General features: G+C 49.0%; 1 protein-coding gene across 2 annotated transcripts in view; it reads left to right on the forward strand.

Moving 5' to 3' along the window:
• Positions 1-13,897, forward strand: part of LOC114669411 (arginyl-tRNA--protein transferase 1) — a 59,277-nt gene that overhangs the window by 18,901 nt on the left and 26,479 nt on the right. Inside the window, exons 5-7 of one of the 2 annotated variants that reach the window (XM_028825625.2) lie at positions 1,598-1,807; positions 12,842-13,044; positions 13,385-13,513. In XM_028825625.2, coding sequence (XP_028681458.1) covers positions 1,598-1,807; positions 12,842-13,044; positions 13,385-13,513 — 542 coding nt within the window. The remainder of the gene's footprint in view (positions 1-1,597; positions 1,808-12,841; positions 13,045-13,384; positions 13,514-13,897) is intronic. The other variant, XM_028825626.2, reaches the window with a different exon arrangement.

Below are 13,897 nucleotides of genomic sequence, written 5' to 3' on the forward strand. Positions count from 1 at the left end.
TGTGCAGTACATGTGCCATCTTGAGCAGGGGGACCTTATGGATGCCATTACAGTGTAGTGTGTTACCAGTGGTGCTCTTGGTGACTGTGGTGGTCCCAGCTGCCTTCAGATCATTAACAAGCGTGTAGTTTTGGGCACTCACCTTTCATCATCATCATCCTCACCCCATGAGGCAAGATCTTGCATGGCGCTACAGATCGAGGGTGACTGACGGTCATTTTATATTTCTTCCATTTCCAGTTGTCACCTTGTCACCAAGCTTCTTGCTGATGGTCCTGTAGGCCACGCCAGCCTTGTCCCTGACGTCCTTTGACAGCTCTTTGGTGTCGTAGCCCACGGTGGTGGAGAGTTTGGAATGGAAAAAATGGATTCTGTGGACAGGTGGGCTTCATACACACAAAGAGTTGAGATCAGGAGTATCTGGGATTGAGTGATCGTAATCTGTGTGCCACATGGGCACACCGCCAGGCTGTGGGAGCTGGAATTCTAGCTGGTTGTAGGGGGGAATCAAATCCTTACTTCACTCTACGACATGCAAATCAATTTATAACTTTGATGTCGAGTGTTGTTTTCTGGATTTTTGGTTGATATTCTGTCTCTCATCATTGAAGTGAAACTACCATCAAAATCAGAGATTGTTCATCTCGTTGTACGTGAGCAGACTCACCAGTTCAGCAGGGGGTCACATTCCCCCCCACTGTAGATCATTTAGACCACTGGGCAGAGATCTGTCTTCACATGACATTAAAGAGTCTTTGTGTCCAAAAGGCCAAATTCAGTCCACTGGGCTTCAGTGTGATATAACAAGAAAACGTCAAGGGGTTGGATACTTTTATAGGCACTGTACGAATACTTGTAAATATAGAAGTGTGTGTGTAACTAATATATAGATATATGTATCTACAATAAAATACTGTGCCCTGTGTGTATGTCCGGTCCCCATAAGCAATCTGATTGGTCCGTTTGCCTTTGGTGATGCGATTGAAGGAGGAAGTGTGAGATACGCAAGGAGGAGAAAAGGCGTAGGAGGCACACTTAGAGGGTCTTTCAAAGACGGGTGGTATACACGGTGCCTCGAAATGGCCGAGTCTGAGAAGCGGGCATTACAGGAATGTGCTGGACAGAAGGAGGGAGCTTCAGACACACGAGGACACTGAGGGAAGGCACTGGAGGTACAAACTGTAGAAGGTTGTGCTGAGTTACCTGCTTAGGACAGGTGACATGGTTAGTATTTATATGGTGGTGTGTAGGGCGCTGCCCCGGTTTTCTTATTGGCTCCACACACTTCAGCTGGAGTGCGGACCACTGATCAAACTACCCAAGGTCGGGTTGAGCAGCAGGCAGTTGGCATCTTTTATGGTGGCGTAGCAGTGATCTGAGAGTACTAAGACCCCTCCTGAAGTAGGTGACATGCCAGTAGCATTTTGAAGATTTCCATTTTGTTTTCTTGGAGCCCCCATAGAACGGTCTGGACTTTTCAGAGTGACACCAGCACTAAATGTCCCCTAGGAGCTGCACAGGTGGCCTTCCTTACTGCAGTGCACAGCTTTGTCTCCGAGTGGCCAGGGTGGTGACTGTCAATGTGTTTCTGTTGCAGACGAACCGATGGATTTGCACTGCAAAGGAGAGCAAGAGACTGCAACGGCCTGCCGCTCCAAGGTGTCCACCCTTGATGAAGGCTCATTGTTGGTCTGCGAGCAAGTGGATGAGGGGGCCGAGCCAACAAGGACGTGTGGTGAAGAACTTGAGGTGGAGCCGCCAGCAGAGAAGGCTCCTAATGCCACGCCAGTCACCACACCCAAACCAGGTGAGTCAGACACAGCGCCTCGCCCTTCAGAAAGAGAACCTGTCCGCTCACAAAATGTTCAGAGCCGCCCTCTTAACACACCTGGTGGATGACCTGAAGTGGCTGCGGCCTCCATTTGTCTTGAAGTGTGGCCTGTGCTGTTAGCCCATCATGCTGTGTATGTGCAAGTGATGCCGACGTTACCGAGCAAGGCTGTGACATCGGTGACTCCGCACAGATATGTGAACGAGAGCAGCTTACTGCGAGACTGTAGGAGGGGATATGGTGGGCAGAGCAGTGCCAGACGGCACCACTCTATAGCAGAGGGATAGGAAAGGCGCCATATGAGATCAAGTGAGGTAGAAACACAAGGCACTGACCGACACATAAATAGGAAAGGCGCTTTATAATGGGCAGGTTGTAATTGTTGAGCAGATGGACAGATCAGTAGTCGTCGTCATCGTTGTGTTGTGCTGCATGCAGAGGACGCTGATGGTTTTCTTTACGTGTCTGACCAACATGGAGAACAAGGCAAATCAATGGATAATTAGGAAAGGCACTATATAAAAATAAATAGGAATAAAAAGTAAGAACTATATACAACATGCATATAGAAAAAAAATAAGAGGCCGCATATAACTGACGTATACGTTATCTGTTATATAGTGCCTTTCATTTCTATTCATCTAATGAGATGTGCGAAAAGGAATATTAATAGAAAAGGCACTATACTGTATAAAACACATACTGATAGAAGTTAAAGGATCTCCTTAATAAACAGAAGCATAAAACACAGAAATGAAAGGCACTTTATAAAACAGAGAAGTAAAAGACCCAAAATAATACAGGACGTATGTTATGTAGCGCCTTTCATTTTTGCATATCTAATACATGGGAAAGACTCTGTGAGAAATGGATACATACAAGAAAATAAATGGCACTCGATAATAGAGAGAGGCATATGTCACAGATTAAAGGCACTATATAAAACAGGTATTTAATGAAATGAGAGGCGCTATATAATGTAGGTTATTGTGCCAGTTTGTTTAACACTCGACGTATTAAATAGAAATTAGAGGCTCTGTAGGCTGTAGTCCCGGGTTAACAATGACCACCACCAGTACTGTTAGCCAACAGGGTGCTGACGGAAATTGGGCTACTGTGGGCTGTAGAAGAAGAAGGAGAAGAAGAAGAGGGGGAGACGTGTCCGGAGGAGAGTAAAGAGAGTGGAACTGAGGGTAGGACCTCTGAATGTCAGCAGTATGGCTGGTAAGGGGAGAGAGTTAGCAGATATGATGGAGAGAAGGAAGGTTGATGTATTGTGAGTGCAAGAGACTAAATGGAAGGGGAGTAAGGCCAGGTGGATCGGAGGTGGATTCAAATTGTTCTATCATGGTGTGGATGGGAGGAGAAATGGAGCAGGAGTTCTTCTGAAGGAACAGCACGTCAAGAGTGTTTAGGAGGTGAAGAGAGTATCAGACAGAGTGATGATTATGAAGCTGGAAACTGGAGGTGTGATGATGAATGTTGTTAGTGCATATGCACCACAAGTTGGGTGTGCAATGGCTGAGAAAGAAGATTTAAGGAGTGAGTTGGATGAAGTGATGAACAGTGTACCCAAAGAACAGAATGTGGTGATTGGAGTGGATTTCAATGGACATGTTAGTGAAGGGAACAGAGGAGATGAGGAGGTGATGGGTAGGTATGGTGTCAAGGAGAGGAATGAAGAAGGTCAGAGGATAGTGGATTTTGCCAAAAGGATGGACATGGCTGTGGTGAATACGTATTTTAAAAAGGAGGAGGAACATAGGATTACGTACAAGAGTGGAGGAAGATGCACACAGGTAGATGACATCCTATGCAGAAGAGTCAATCTGAAGGAGATTGAAGACTGCAAAGTGGTGGCAGGGGAAAGTGTAGTTAGACAGCATAGGATGGTCGTCTGTAGGATGACATTGGAGATCAAGAAGAGGAAGAGAGTGAGGGCAGAGCCAAGGATCAAATGGTGGAAGTTGAAAAAGGAAGACTGCAAGGTTGAGTTTAGGGAGGAGGGTGCTTGGCGTGACATCTGGAAAGAGGAAGGAGGAAACAGAAACCTGGTGGTGGAATGAGGAAATACAGGAGAGTATACAGAGGAAGAGGACGGCAAAGAAGAAGAAGTGGGATAGTCCGAGAGATGAAGAAAGTAGACAAGAGTACAAGGAGATAAGGCACAAGGTGAAGAGAGAGGTGGCGAAGGCTAAAGAAAAGGCGTATGATGAGTTGTATGAGAGGTTGGACACTAAGGAGGAAGAAGAGGACCAGTGGGCTACAGAGAGGGGCCGAGCTGAGAAAGATGTGCAGCAGGTTAGGGTGATAAAGGATAAAGATGGAAACGTACTCACAAGTGAGGAGAGTGTGCTGAGCAGATGGAAAGAGGACTTTGAGAGGCTGATGAATGAAGAGAACGAGAGAGAGAAGAGGTTGGATGATGTGGAGATAGTGAACCAGGAAGTACAACGGATTAGCAAGGAGGAAGTAAGGACAGGGATGAAGAATGGAAAGGCCGTTGGTCCAGATGACATACCTGTGGAAGCATGGAGGTGTTTAGGAGAAATGGCAGTGGAGTTTTTAAGCAGATTGTTTAATGGAATCTTGTAAACTGAGAGGATGATGAGGAGTGGAGAAGTAGTGTACTGGTGGGCCGATATTTAAGAATAAGGGGGACGTGCAGGACTGCAGTAACTACAGGGGGATAAAACTGATGAGCCACAGCATGAAGTTATGGGAAAGAGTAGTGGAAGCTCAGTTAAGAAGTGAGGTGATGATCAGTGAGCAGCAGGATGGTTTCATGACAAGAAAGAGCACCACAGATGTGAAGTTTGCTCTGAGGATGTTGATGGAGAAGTTTAGAGAAGGTCAGAAGGAGTTGCATTGCGTCTTTGTGGACCTGAGAAAGCAAATGACAGGATGACTGAGAGGAGCTGTGGTATTGTATGAGGAAGTCGGGAGTGGCAGAGAAGTACGAAAGAGTTGTACAGGATATGTACGAGGGAAGTGTGACAGTGGTGAGGTCTGCGGTAGGAGTGACGGAGATGGGATTTCATCTGGGATCGGCTCTGAGCCCTTTCTTATCTGCATTGGTGATGGACAGGTTGACGGACGAGATTAGACAGGAGTCACCGTGGACTGTGATGTCTGCTGATGACATTGTGATCTGCAGGTTGAGGAAACCCTGGAGAGATGAAGATATGAGAGGAGAGGAATGAAGGTCAGTAGGACCACCAAGACAGAATACATGTGTGTGAATGAGAGGGAGGTCAGTGGAATGGTGAGAATGAGGGGAGTAGAGTTGGTGAAGGTGGATGAGTTTAAATACTTGGGATCAACAGTACAGAGCAATGGGGACTGTGGAAGAGAAGTGAAGAAGAGAGTGCAGACAGGGTGGAGTGGGTGGAGAAGAGTGTCAGGAGTGATTTGTGACAGACGAGTGTCAGCAAGAGCGAAAGGGAAGGTCTAAGGACGGTAGTGAGACGAGCTGTGTTATATGGGCTGGAGACGGTGGCACAGGAGACAGAGCTGGAGGTGGCAGAGTTAAAGATGCTAAGATTTGCATTGGGTGTGACAAGGATGGGCAGGATTAGAAATGAGGACATTGGAGGGTCTTCTCAGGATAGACGGTGGGGAGACAAAGTCAGAGAGGTGAGATTGTGTTGGTTTGGAGAGATGATGAGTATAATGAGAGAAGGATGCTAAGGATAGAGCTGCCAGGCAAGAGGAGAAGAGAAAGACCTAAGAGAAGGTTTATGGATGTGGTGAGGGAGGACATGCAGGTGATGGTGTGACAGAACAAGATGCAGAGGAAAGCAAGATATGGAAGAAGATGATCCACTGTGGCAACACCTAATGGGAGCAGCCGGATGAAGAACATCTGAAAGGCAGTCAATGTACCGCAGTGTATAAAGAGTAATGAAAGGCACTATATAATAGATATCCGTACTCAGACTGACTGAGTACTGTGAACGTCTTCCTTGCATTTCTTGTCCTCACAGAACACTTGGCGCCTCTCCAGCATCATGATGACCAAACAGATCAATATAACCAAGTGAAGTAAAGAGCTCAGGATGAAAGGCACTATATAACTGGCAGCCCGTACCTTAGCCCAGCACACGGTAACGACTCCCTCAGCTAGACATGGATCCACGTCCACCGCCGGGCCACACAGTGCTCTTGGTGGTGGTATGGCCCACAGCTGCGGCAGGCTGGTCGACGTCCAGCTCGTTGTTGCAACACACACTGTCATCATCCAGCTGCTCGCCATCTGCATGCTGCTATTCCAGAAATAAACAGATGGCGCCCTGTTGGCTATGTGCTGCGCCCCTGACCCCCCATGTAGTGCCCTCTGCCCGTCCATCGTTTACAGGAATTTGTCTGTATCAGCAGTCTTGATAGGCTACAAGTCTTCACCTTATGGTGCGTGTAATTAGTGCCAAGATGGCTGAAGGGTGGGACCCCTCTGCCGCCGTTCAATCTACTGAGTGAAAGTCTGTTAACAGACAGCCTGTGATTCCCTGCCACGGGTGGCACACACCATCTTGTGCCTTTCAGAATGACCACAGACGTTCAACAAAAGCTGACCTAAGAAACAGCACTGGCCAAGTTTTGTGGCACGGTGCCCAGGACTTGGTTGCCCTTTGGGAAAGCAGCTGGTCGTGTCGGCCTCCTTGCTGTCGCTACGCCATTCATCTCTGAATTGGCTGTTTTTTTGGTTTCCTCAGGTTAGTCACCTGACCACCCTGTTGGTGACTCTACACTGTGAAGGGCCCATGGTGCCCGCTGCTGCTTACAGACTGCTGCTCTCTTATCTCTAGACCCTTGACCCACCGAGGCTGGTTTTCATACTGTGCCAGAGGTGCTTGGTCAGCTCAGTGAGACCCCCAAGCTCTGCTGTCGGGCTGAGTCAGCAGAGATCTGCCAGTGCCCCCTGGGCACAGAGTGCTTCACACTCCTCATTGAGACACTTCTACCTGGTGCCTCTTTTGGTATTTCTCTGTGTCCGGGACAGTAGTGACACGAGGAGGTGCTTCATTACTAATAATGAGTTGGACCTGAATGTGGTTAAGATTTTTAACACCACCATGAGGCAAGGTTTCTGCTGGGGCTTTGGCAAATGTCACTGCTTGTATGTTTAGGGTTCTTAGTGCCACACATGCTGAATCCACAGACATTCTGACTTGCATGTGCTTGTCAACGTGTGACACCAGAGAACAGCGAGTAGAACGACCGGACCTCAAACTTCCATCTTCATTACTTGAAATAACTACAATACCTTGAAGTGATTTCATCCCAACTGCGTCGCCCTCTGGTGTCTGATCTCTGTTACTGATGGTATCCTCAAGCACATCGCCCTCTAGTGACTCCACTCTGTCACTCTTATCCCTGACTAAGTCTCCTACTGATGACTCTGTCATCGTCTCAGGTCTGAACTCTTATTAATTACTGACTGAATCCCTGACTATACATCACCCTCTGGTGCCTAAGGTGGTGGTGTTGGCACACCTGGCTAAGTGTTAAATTGCCCCCTGGTGTCTGAGCTCTCTTACTGATGGTATTCCTTGTTACATCGCCCTCTAGTGTCACAGCTATGTTACTGGCAGCATCAAGGACTGTGCTTCCTCCTGGTGTCTGGACCTTGTTACTGATGGAATCCATGATTACATTGCCCCCTGGTGTCTGATCTGTTACTGACTGAGTGCCTAAGGTGGTGGTGTTGGCACACCTGGCTAAGTGTTACATCGCCCCCTGGTGTCTGAGCTCTCTTACTGATAATATTCCATGTTACATCTCCCTCTGGTGTCACAGCTATGTTACTGGCAGCATCAAGGACTGTGCTTCCTCCTGGTGTCTGGACCTTGTTACTGATGGAATCCATGATTACATTGCCCCCTGGTGTCTGATCTCTGTTATTGATTGAATGCCTGACTATACTTCACCCTCTGGTGCCTAAGGTGGTGGTGTTGGCACACCTGGCTAAGTGTTACATCGCCCTCTGGTGTCACAGCTATGTTACTGGCAGCATCAAGGACTGTGCTGCCCCCTAGTGTCCGGACCTTGTTACTGATTGAATCCCTGACTGTACATCACCCTCTGGTGCCTAAGGTGGTGGTGTTGGCACACCTGGCTAAGTGTTACATCGCCCCCTGGTGTCTGAGCTCTCTTACTGATAATATTCCATGTTACATCTCCCTCTGGTGTCACAGCTATGTTACTGGCAGCATCAAGGACTGTGCTGCCCCCTGGTGTCTGGACTCTGTCACTGAAGGTATCCCCGACTACGTCGCCCTCTAGCGTCTTTGCTGTGTCACTGCTGATACCCCCCCGACTGTTTCCTTCATTGTGTCCTCCTCCCCAGATGCCGGGGTGCCTCTCCTGCACAGCAGGACTCCAGCTGTGCCATTTCGGAGGCGAGCCTTTTGTTTCCGCCGTGTTTACTTTGGCGAGGGCCGTTGCGTCTCCGCCGGGGAGGATGTCATTAATTAAAGGCCATTGTGCTAATGTGTTTGTAAACCTCGGGTCGTTAGCCTGCACCGTGGAGCCTTCATTCCGGAAGGGTCTGCCTATCGTCCGCCTCTGCTCTGTCATTCCTCACAGCCGTGCCTGACGTGATGTGTACAATAGGCAGAGATTTACAAAGCTGGCGTGCTCATGTGTCCCGAAGTCTCATGGGGATGTCCGCTCACTCGCATACCCGCTGGCATGCCCATCTAACGCTCTGAATTCTGAGAGATGGCATCAGAGAGGCAGCTGGGTTAGGGTTAGAGTGAGCGCTGGATGAGGAGGTGCAGGCTGGCATCTGTTCTGCTGGATTGCTGCTTGTCAGAAGGCGCTATATAAGTGACTGGTTCTGAAGAATGAAGGGTGTTGAGCCCGATGATGGTGTGAAAGGTGCCACGTGACATGAACTGAATGAACAGGAGCTCAAGTGAGGAGGGCCCCTGTGACCAAGGAGGGAGGGTGTCCGTTCCATCAAGCGCCTGGCGTTTGTCAGACGTTTCTCACTTCCTGTATTTATGTTAGCCTTCATCTTGCGCACATCTGCTCGCCATGTCGGCTCCGTCTTTGGTACGTTGCCTGTGGTGAGCACATGGAGCTCATATTTGGAAGTGACCCCCCTCACGGATCTCATCTGCCTTCGGCACTTGGTCCCCACCACTTTGGGGTTTGCTTGTTTCGGCCAGTGAGGACCCTCGCTGCCAGTCACAGGTGAATGTCATGACGAGGAGGTTCTTGCAGCACACCAGGTTATCGACTTTAGAGTTCACGCCCTGTGGGACCCCCGAGCCAGGCACTCGCCTTCAGAGGGTAGAAATATGAAAAGGATGCGTTTGGGCTTCGCGTCACTTGGGCGACAAGCGTCTTCTGAATAAACAATGCAGCATCTGTGTGAATGTCGCACGCCAGCAGCCGCTGTGCCATCCACTGGTGGTGCTCTGTGTGACAGCCGCAGTCGGAGTGTCATATGCAGGAACAAAAGAGATGGAAAAATCCAACAATGGAAGGCACTTTATAATAAATAGGTGATGTAGAACTTGGGAGGACAGTCGTATTGTGACACGTATGTGTGACCGACACGCAGCATGTCACCATCTCCAGTGCCAAGGCAGAAAGAGAAGAAAGAAACTCTGTGAAACGGGGGGACGGATATGAAAGGCACTATATAATGGAGAGGGGGGGATAGAAGATAGAGAAATGAGAGGCACGTCTAACTCCGCATAACAGATTTATGGAAATGAAAGGCGCTATATAATAGGACAGGCACTGAACACCTCGACAGACAGTCATACTGGGTATATTGGGTAAGACACCACCATAGAATAAGGAGAAATAGAAGGTCACATGACAAATGGAAGTGAAAGGCAAAGATAACCGAGAGATGCACATGACTCTCTAACAGATGGAGGCTTATAAAGATAGAAATGCAAGGCACCTTATCAAAGAAATCAGTTTATCGAAATGAAAGGCGCTATATAATGGGGCACATTAGGGAGAAATAAGTCACTATATAAAACAAATAGAAATGAAAGGCACTATATAATAGATTGACACACACACAGATGAATGAAAATAAGAGGAACATATAAAAGATGGGTAGAGGTGAAAGGCACTATATACACAAATAGGTAGATGGACATGAAAGGCGCTATATAATAAATAGATAATGTAGAACTTGGGGAGACAGTCGTATTGTGACACACATGTCTGACCGACACGCAGCACGTCACCATCTCCAGTGCCATGGCAGAGAGAGCGAAGAAAGAAACGGGATGGGATATGAAAGACGCAACCATATAATAAGGAGAAATAGTGGGTGGGGCACATGACAGAAGTGAAAGGCGCTATATAATAAAGGCTGGGGGCAAAGAAAGGAGAGTTGGTGAGTCAACTCTCCAACATGGCCCTCCCCATTTAGCACCAGCTCTCTTATAAATTAAAGTTGCGCACAATGGCATGAAAACATCAGAATCGCTGCCATGCAGTGACGTGGCCACCATTGTCGGGCTTCTGCCAGTGGTGCCAAGTCAGAATAAGGAGGTTCAGTCCTCGGTTTGTCGTTGCTTTTAAAGCCCTGGAACGGGAGGGGACGGCGGTTAATTAACCTCATGGGGACTGTGGAGCTGTTAGTGGCAGCGCCCCATCTCTGCCTGAGTTGGCATTACATACCTGGTAAAAGCTTGGATGATGGTTCTCAGATGGGCATACATGACAATTCACCTAATGATAGCTGGAAGTGAAGGAACTATAAAAAGAGATGGAAGGAAATGGAAAACACCTCATGATGTGCACCGTAGAGCTGTCTGGTAGACCGTAGGAGGATTATCAGGTAGGTGCATGGGTACGAGAGGAAACCTCATCATTAAAGTGGGACAAATAGAAATGAAAGGCGCTATATAACACATAGAGAGCAGCAGGTCACAGATGGACAGACACTATATGTAGCAGTTGTTGTGCTGTATGTCCAGAGTCCAGTCCGATTCTGGTGTGTCCACCACACATAAGTCTCCAGTACCACAGTAATGAAGAATGGATTACATGTAGACAGGTGTGAAAGGCACTATATAAAATAAATTGGAATGAACAGATAGAAATGAAAGGCGCCATATAAAATGTGAGAAATTCAAATGTACCACCTAACAGACCACTGTGCTGTGTCTGTAATGAAGCCCAGATAGGAGATGGCAGTCGTAGTCATCACACTTACAGAGAAAGCTGGGAAATTCTTCCTTGGATGTCCAACCAGTATGCGGCATTTTGCCAGTCTCTGGTGCCAGGATAAATAGATAGGAAGGACATTCTATACCAGACGGGTAGATGTGAAAGGCGCTATATATAACAAATATATCAACAGAAATGTTAGGCCCCTCATAATAGCTAGTAGACAAGCACTTTATACAGAATATGTACACAAGGCTCTCGATAGCAGTGGGCAGTGCCCAGGCACCCCAACCTTAAGACTAAAGGGGTCTGAGTTACTGACTGGCAATGGGGGCCGTGCTGCTTGAGAGCCACGACAGGACAGGGCAGCGCCAGGGAATGTGGGCTCCCAGCTGACCCAAATCACCTGAAAGTCCATAAGGGGGTACTTGAGCAAACTGAGCGAGGGGAATCCCGTCAAAGTGAACTGACCAACATTCTAAAAGAATAACCCAGATGAACGTGCCAGTGACGCCTGCCAGCAGTCCACAAGCCTTCGGACGTCCAGGTTGTGAACACTGCCAGTGTCATTGGGACCCGAGTGGTCCTACCACTTCCCCGAGTGCCCACTGTAGATACGCAGCAGGGTGCTAATGACTACCAGTCAACTGGTCCACATACCTGTGAGGTGACCGAGTGGCACATGTCCCATGCACTTTAGTGACATCCGGGCCTGTCGTGTGTGTTGGACAAGCAAAGAAAGCTCCTTCTGTTACTTTGGTTTTTATGGCTGGCTGGCACACTCCTTTTTTTATTTACTATGACGGCACAGTTTCGTTTTTATTTGTTACTGCTTGAGTGGGCACAGATATGGCAAACCAAATACAAACGTATTCTGTGTGGCCCTGAGCTCTTCTAGAGCCCGCCACTGCCCTGGTATTACAGAAAATGAATGGCTCTCTGACACAGGGCTCAGTGCGAGACACCTGGTGACCAGAGGGGACAAAGTGTCTGTGAACGTAGTGGGCCTGAAAATGGAATGTGTAGGACAAATAAAATGGGCCATCATAAGTGACAACGCACTGCATGTTGATGAGCACAAGTAAGGAGTGCAGACGGGGCAGTGGGGACCACAGTTGAGACACTAGAGGGCGATGTGATACCAGCAGGCACTAGTGGGTGATGATGTCAGGGCCATCGGTGAGTGACTGCAAACACTAAGAGGAGGATTTAGCAACAACAGAGTTCAAACACTAGAGGGCAGTGTAGTCAGGGTTATGAATAAGAGATTGTAAATGCCAAGGGGGTGACTTAGTTGGAGGTACCATCAGTGACAGAGCTCAGACACTAGAGGGCAGTGTAGTCAGGGATGCCATCAGTAATAGAACAGAAACCCTGGAGGACGATGTCAGAGGTGCCATCAGTCACTAGAGGGCAGTATAATTAGTGATACCCACAGTAACTGAATTCAGACTCTAGAGGGCGATGTGTTCCGGATGAGTATGAGTTACGGAGAGCAGTGTAATGTAACAGAGCTCAGACACTAGAGGGCAGTGTAGTCAGGGATGCCATCAGTGGCAGAGCTCCCAACACTGGTATGGTGACATGGGACTGGACACATCAGTGACAGAGCACAGACCCTGGAGGACGGTGCCCTCAGTCACTAGAGGGCAGTATACTTGGTGACACCATCAGTCACGCAGCTCAGAGACGAGCTGGCACCAGTCGAGGATGCCCTCGTGATTCCCTCGCAGTTTCTCCGGTGTTCTAATTGCTAATCGTGCTGCTGGGTGTTGTCCACAGTTTTACTGGACCACAGAAACCACTCAGCTTTTTTGTAGTCCCCCTCATTTCTCAGGCTGTGTCTTATTTCCCCCCTTCCAGGTTTCGGCGCTGACCCCCATCGGCCGCCCTGTCGAAAGGCAAAGGAGATGCGCAGAGAGAGGCGCCTTCAGAAGCTCCTCCAAAAGCAGCAGGCCGGTGGCATCACGCAGGCCCTGCCAGCACCTTCTCTGTCCGTCCCAGCCAAGTCCATCAAGGAGCTCATTGCAGAGTCGCTGCCAACTGAGGTGGCCAGCCAGCTGGAGGTGAGCGTCGCTGGCACAGGTCATGTGTTATTATTGTCCTGGCTAGCAGCAAATTGAAGTGATGTGTCATGAGATGTGTGCACAGCTGGCAGTGCGGCACCCACCTGCCCATTTTTATTTTGTGGCAGACAGCCCCGTGCCCCTGAAGTTGGGCAGTTAATGGCTTTCTTGCTTAGTGACGTGGTCCGATGGCGGTCACTAACCACAGAAGGCCTAAAGGGTGGTGCTAGGTGGTGAGACTGCCCCCAGCAGGCTGCTAACACCTTGTGCCACTGGGCTCTGGGTTCTGGGCTGGCACCCAGCACTGACGGTGGGCTCTTTGTCTTGACTTCTCTTGAAGGTGAGGCTAGTGCGGTCGTCTCCAGCAAGCTCCCAGTTCAATGCCACTTTCCAAGATTCTTACCAAGTATATAAACGCTACCAGATGGCCATCCACAAGGACCCACCTGACAAGCCCTCAGAAAGCCAGGTCAGCACAGCGCAAGCGCTTGGCGTGAGAAACTGAGCTGGCACAGCATGCTGCCTGTCTTTGATACCGCTCCTTTAAAGCTGCCCGCAGTTGTCTTCTTGGGAAGAGATGAGGGGCGCACTTACAGTGCCCGTGGTGTGGCCACTCCATTCAGTAGCCCTCAAGTCGGTCAGTCCCTTGGCAGAGACTTCTTACACCCCAGAGCCCCCCAGGCGAGTCTGTCGGGGTCCTGCGTGATGTGTAGGGAACTCAAAAGGGGGTCCCGTCTGTCTGTGTGGCGCTGCCTGGCAGGCTGTTTAGTAAAGGGAACTGAGACCGCTAGCCTCGCCTTCAGAGAAGTGACCTGCTCTGCCCGCCGGCCGGCTTTGTGATTTGGCTGCTACT

This window comes from Erpetoichthys calabaricus, chromosome 2 (assembly GCF_900747795.2).
Source record: "Erpetoichthys calabaricus chromosome 2, fErpCal1.3, whole genome shotgun sequence".
In the NCBI taxonomy this organism is placed as follows: domain Eukaryota; kingdom Metazoa; phylum Chordata; class Cladistia; order Polypteriformes; family Polypteridae; genus Erpetoichthys; species Erpetoichthys calabaricus.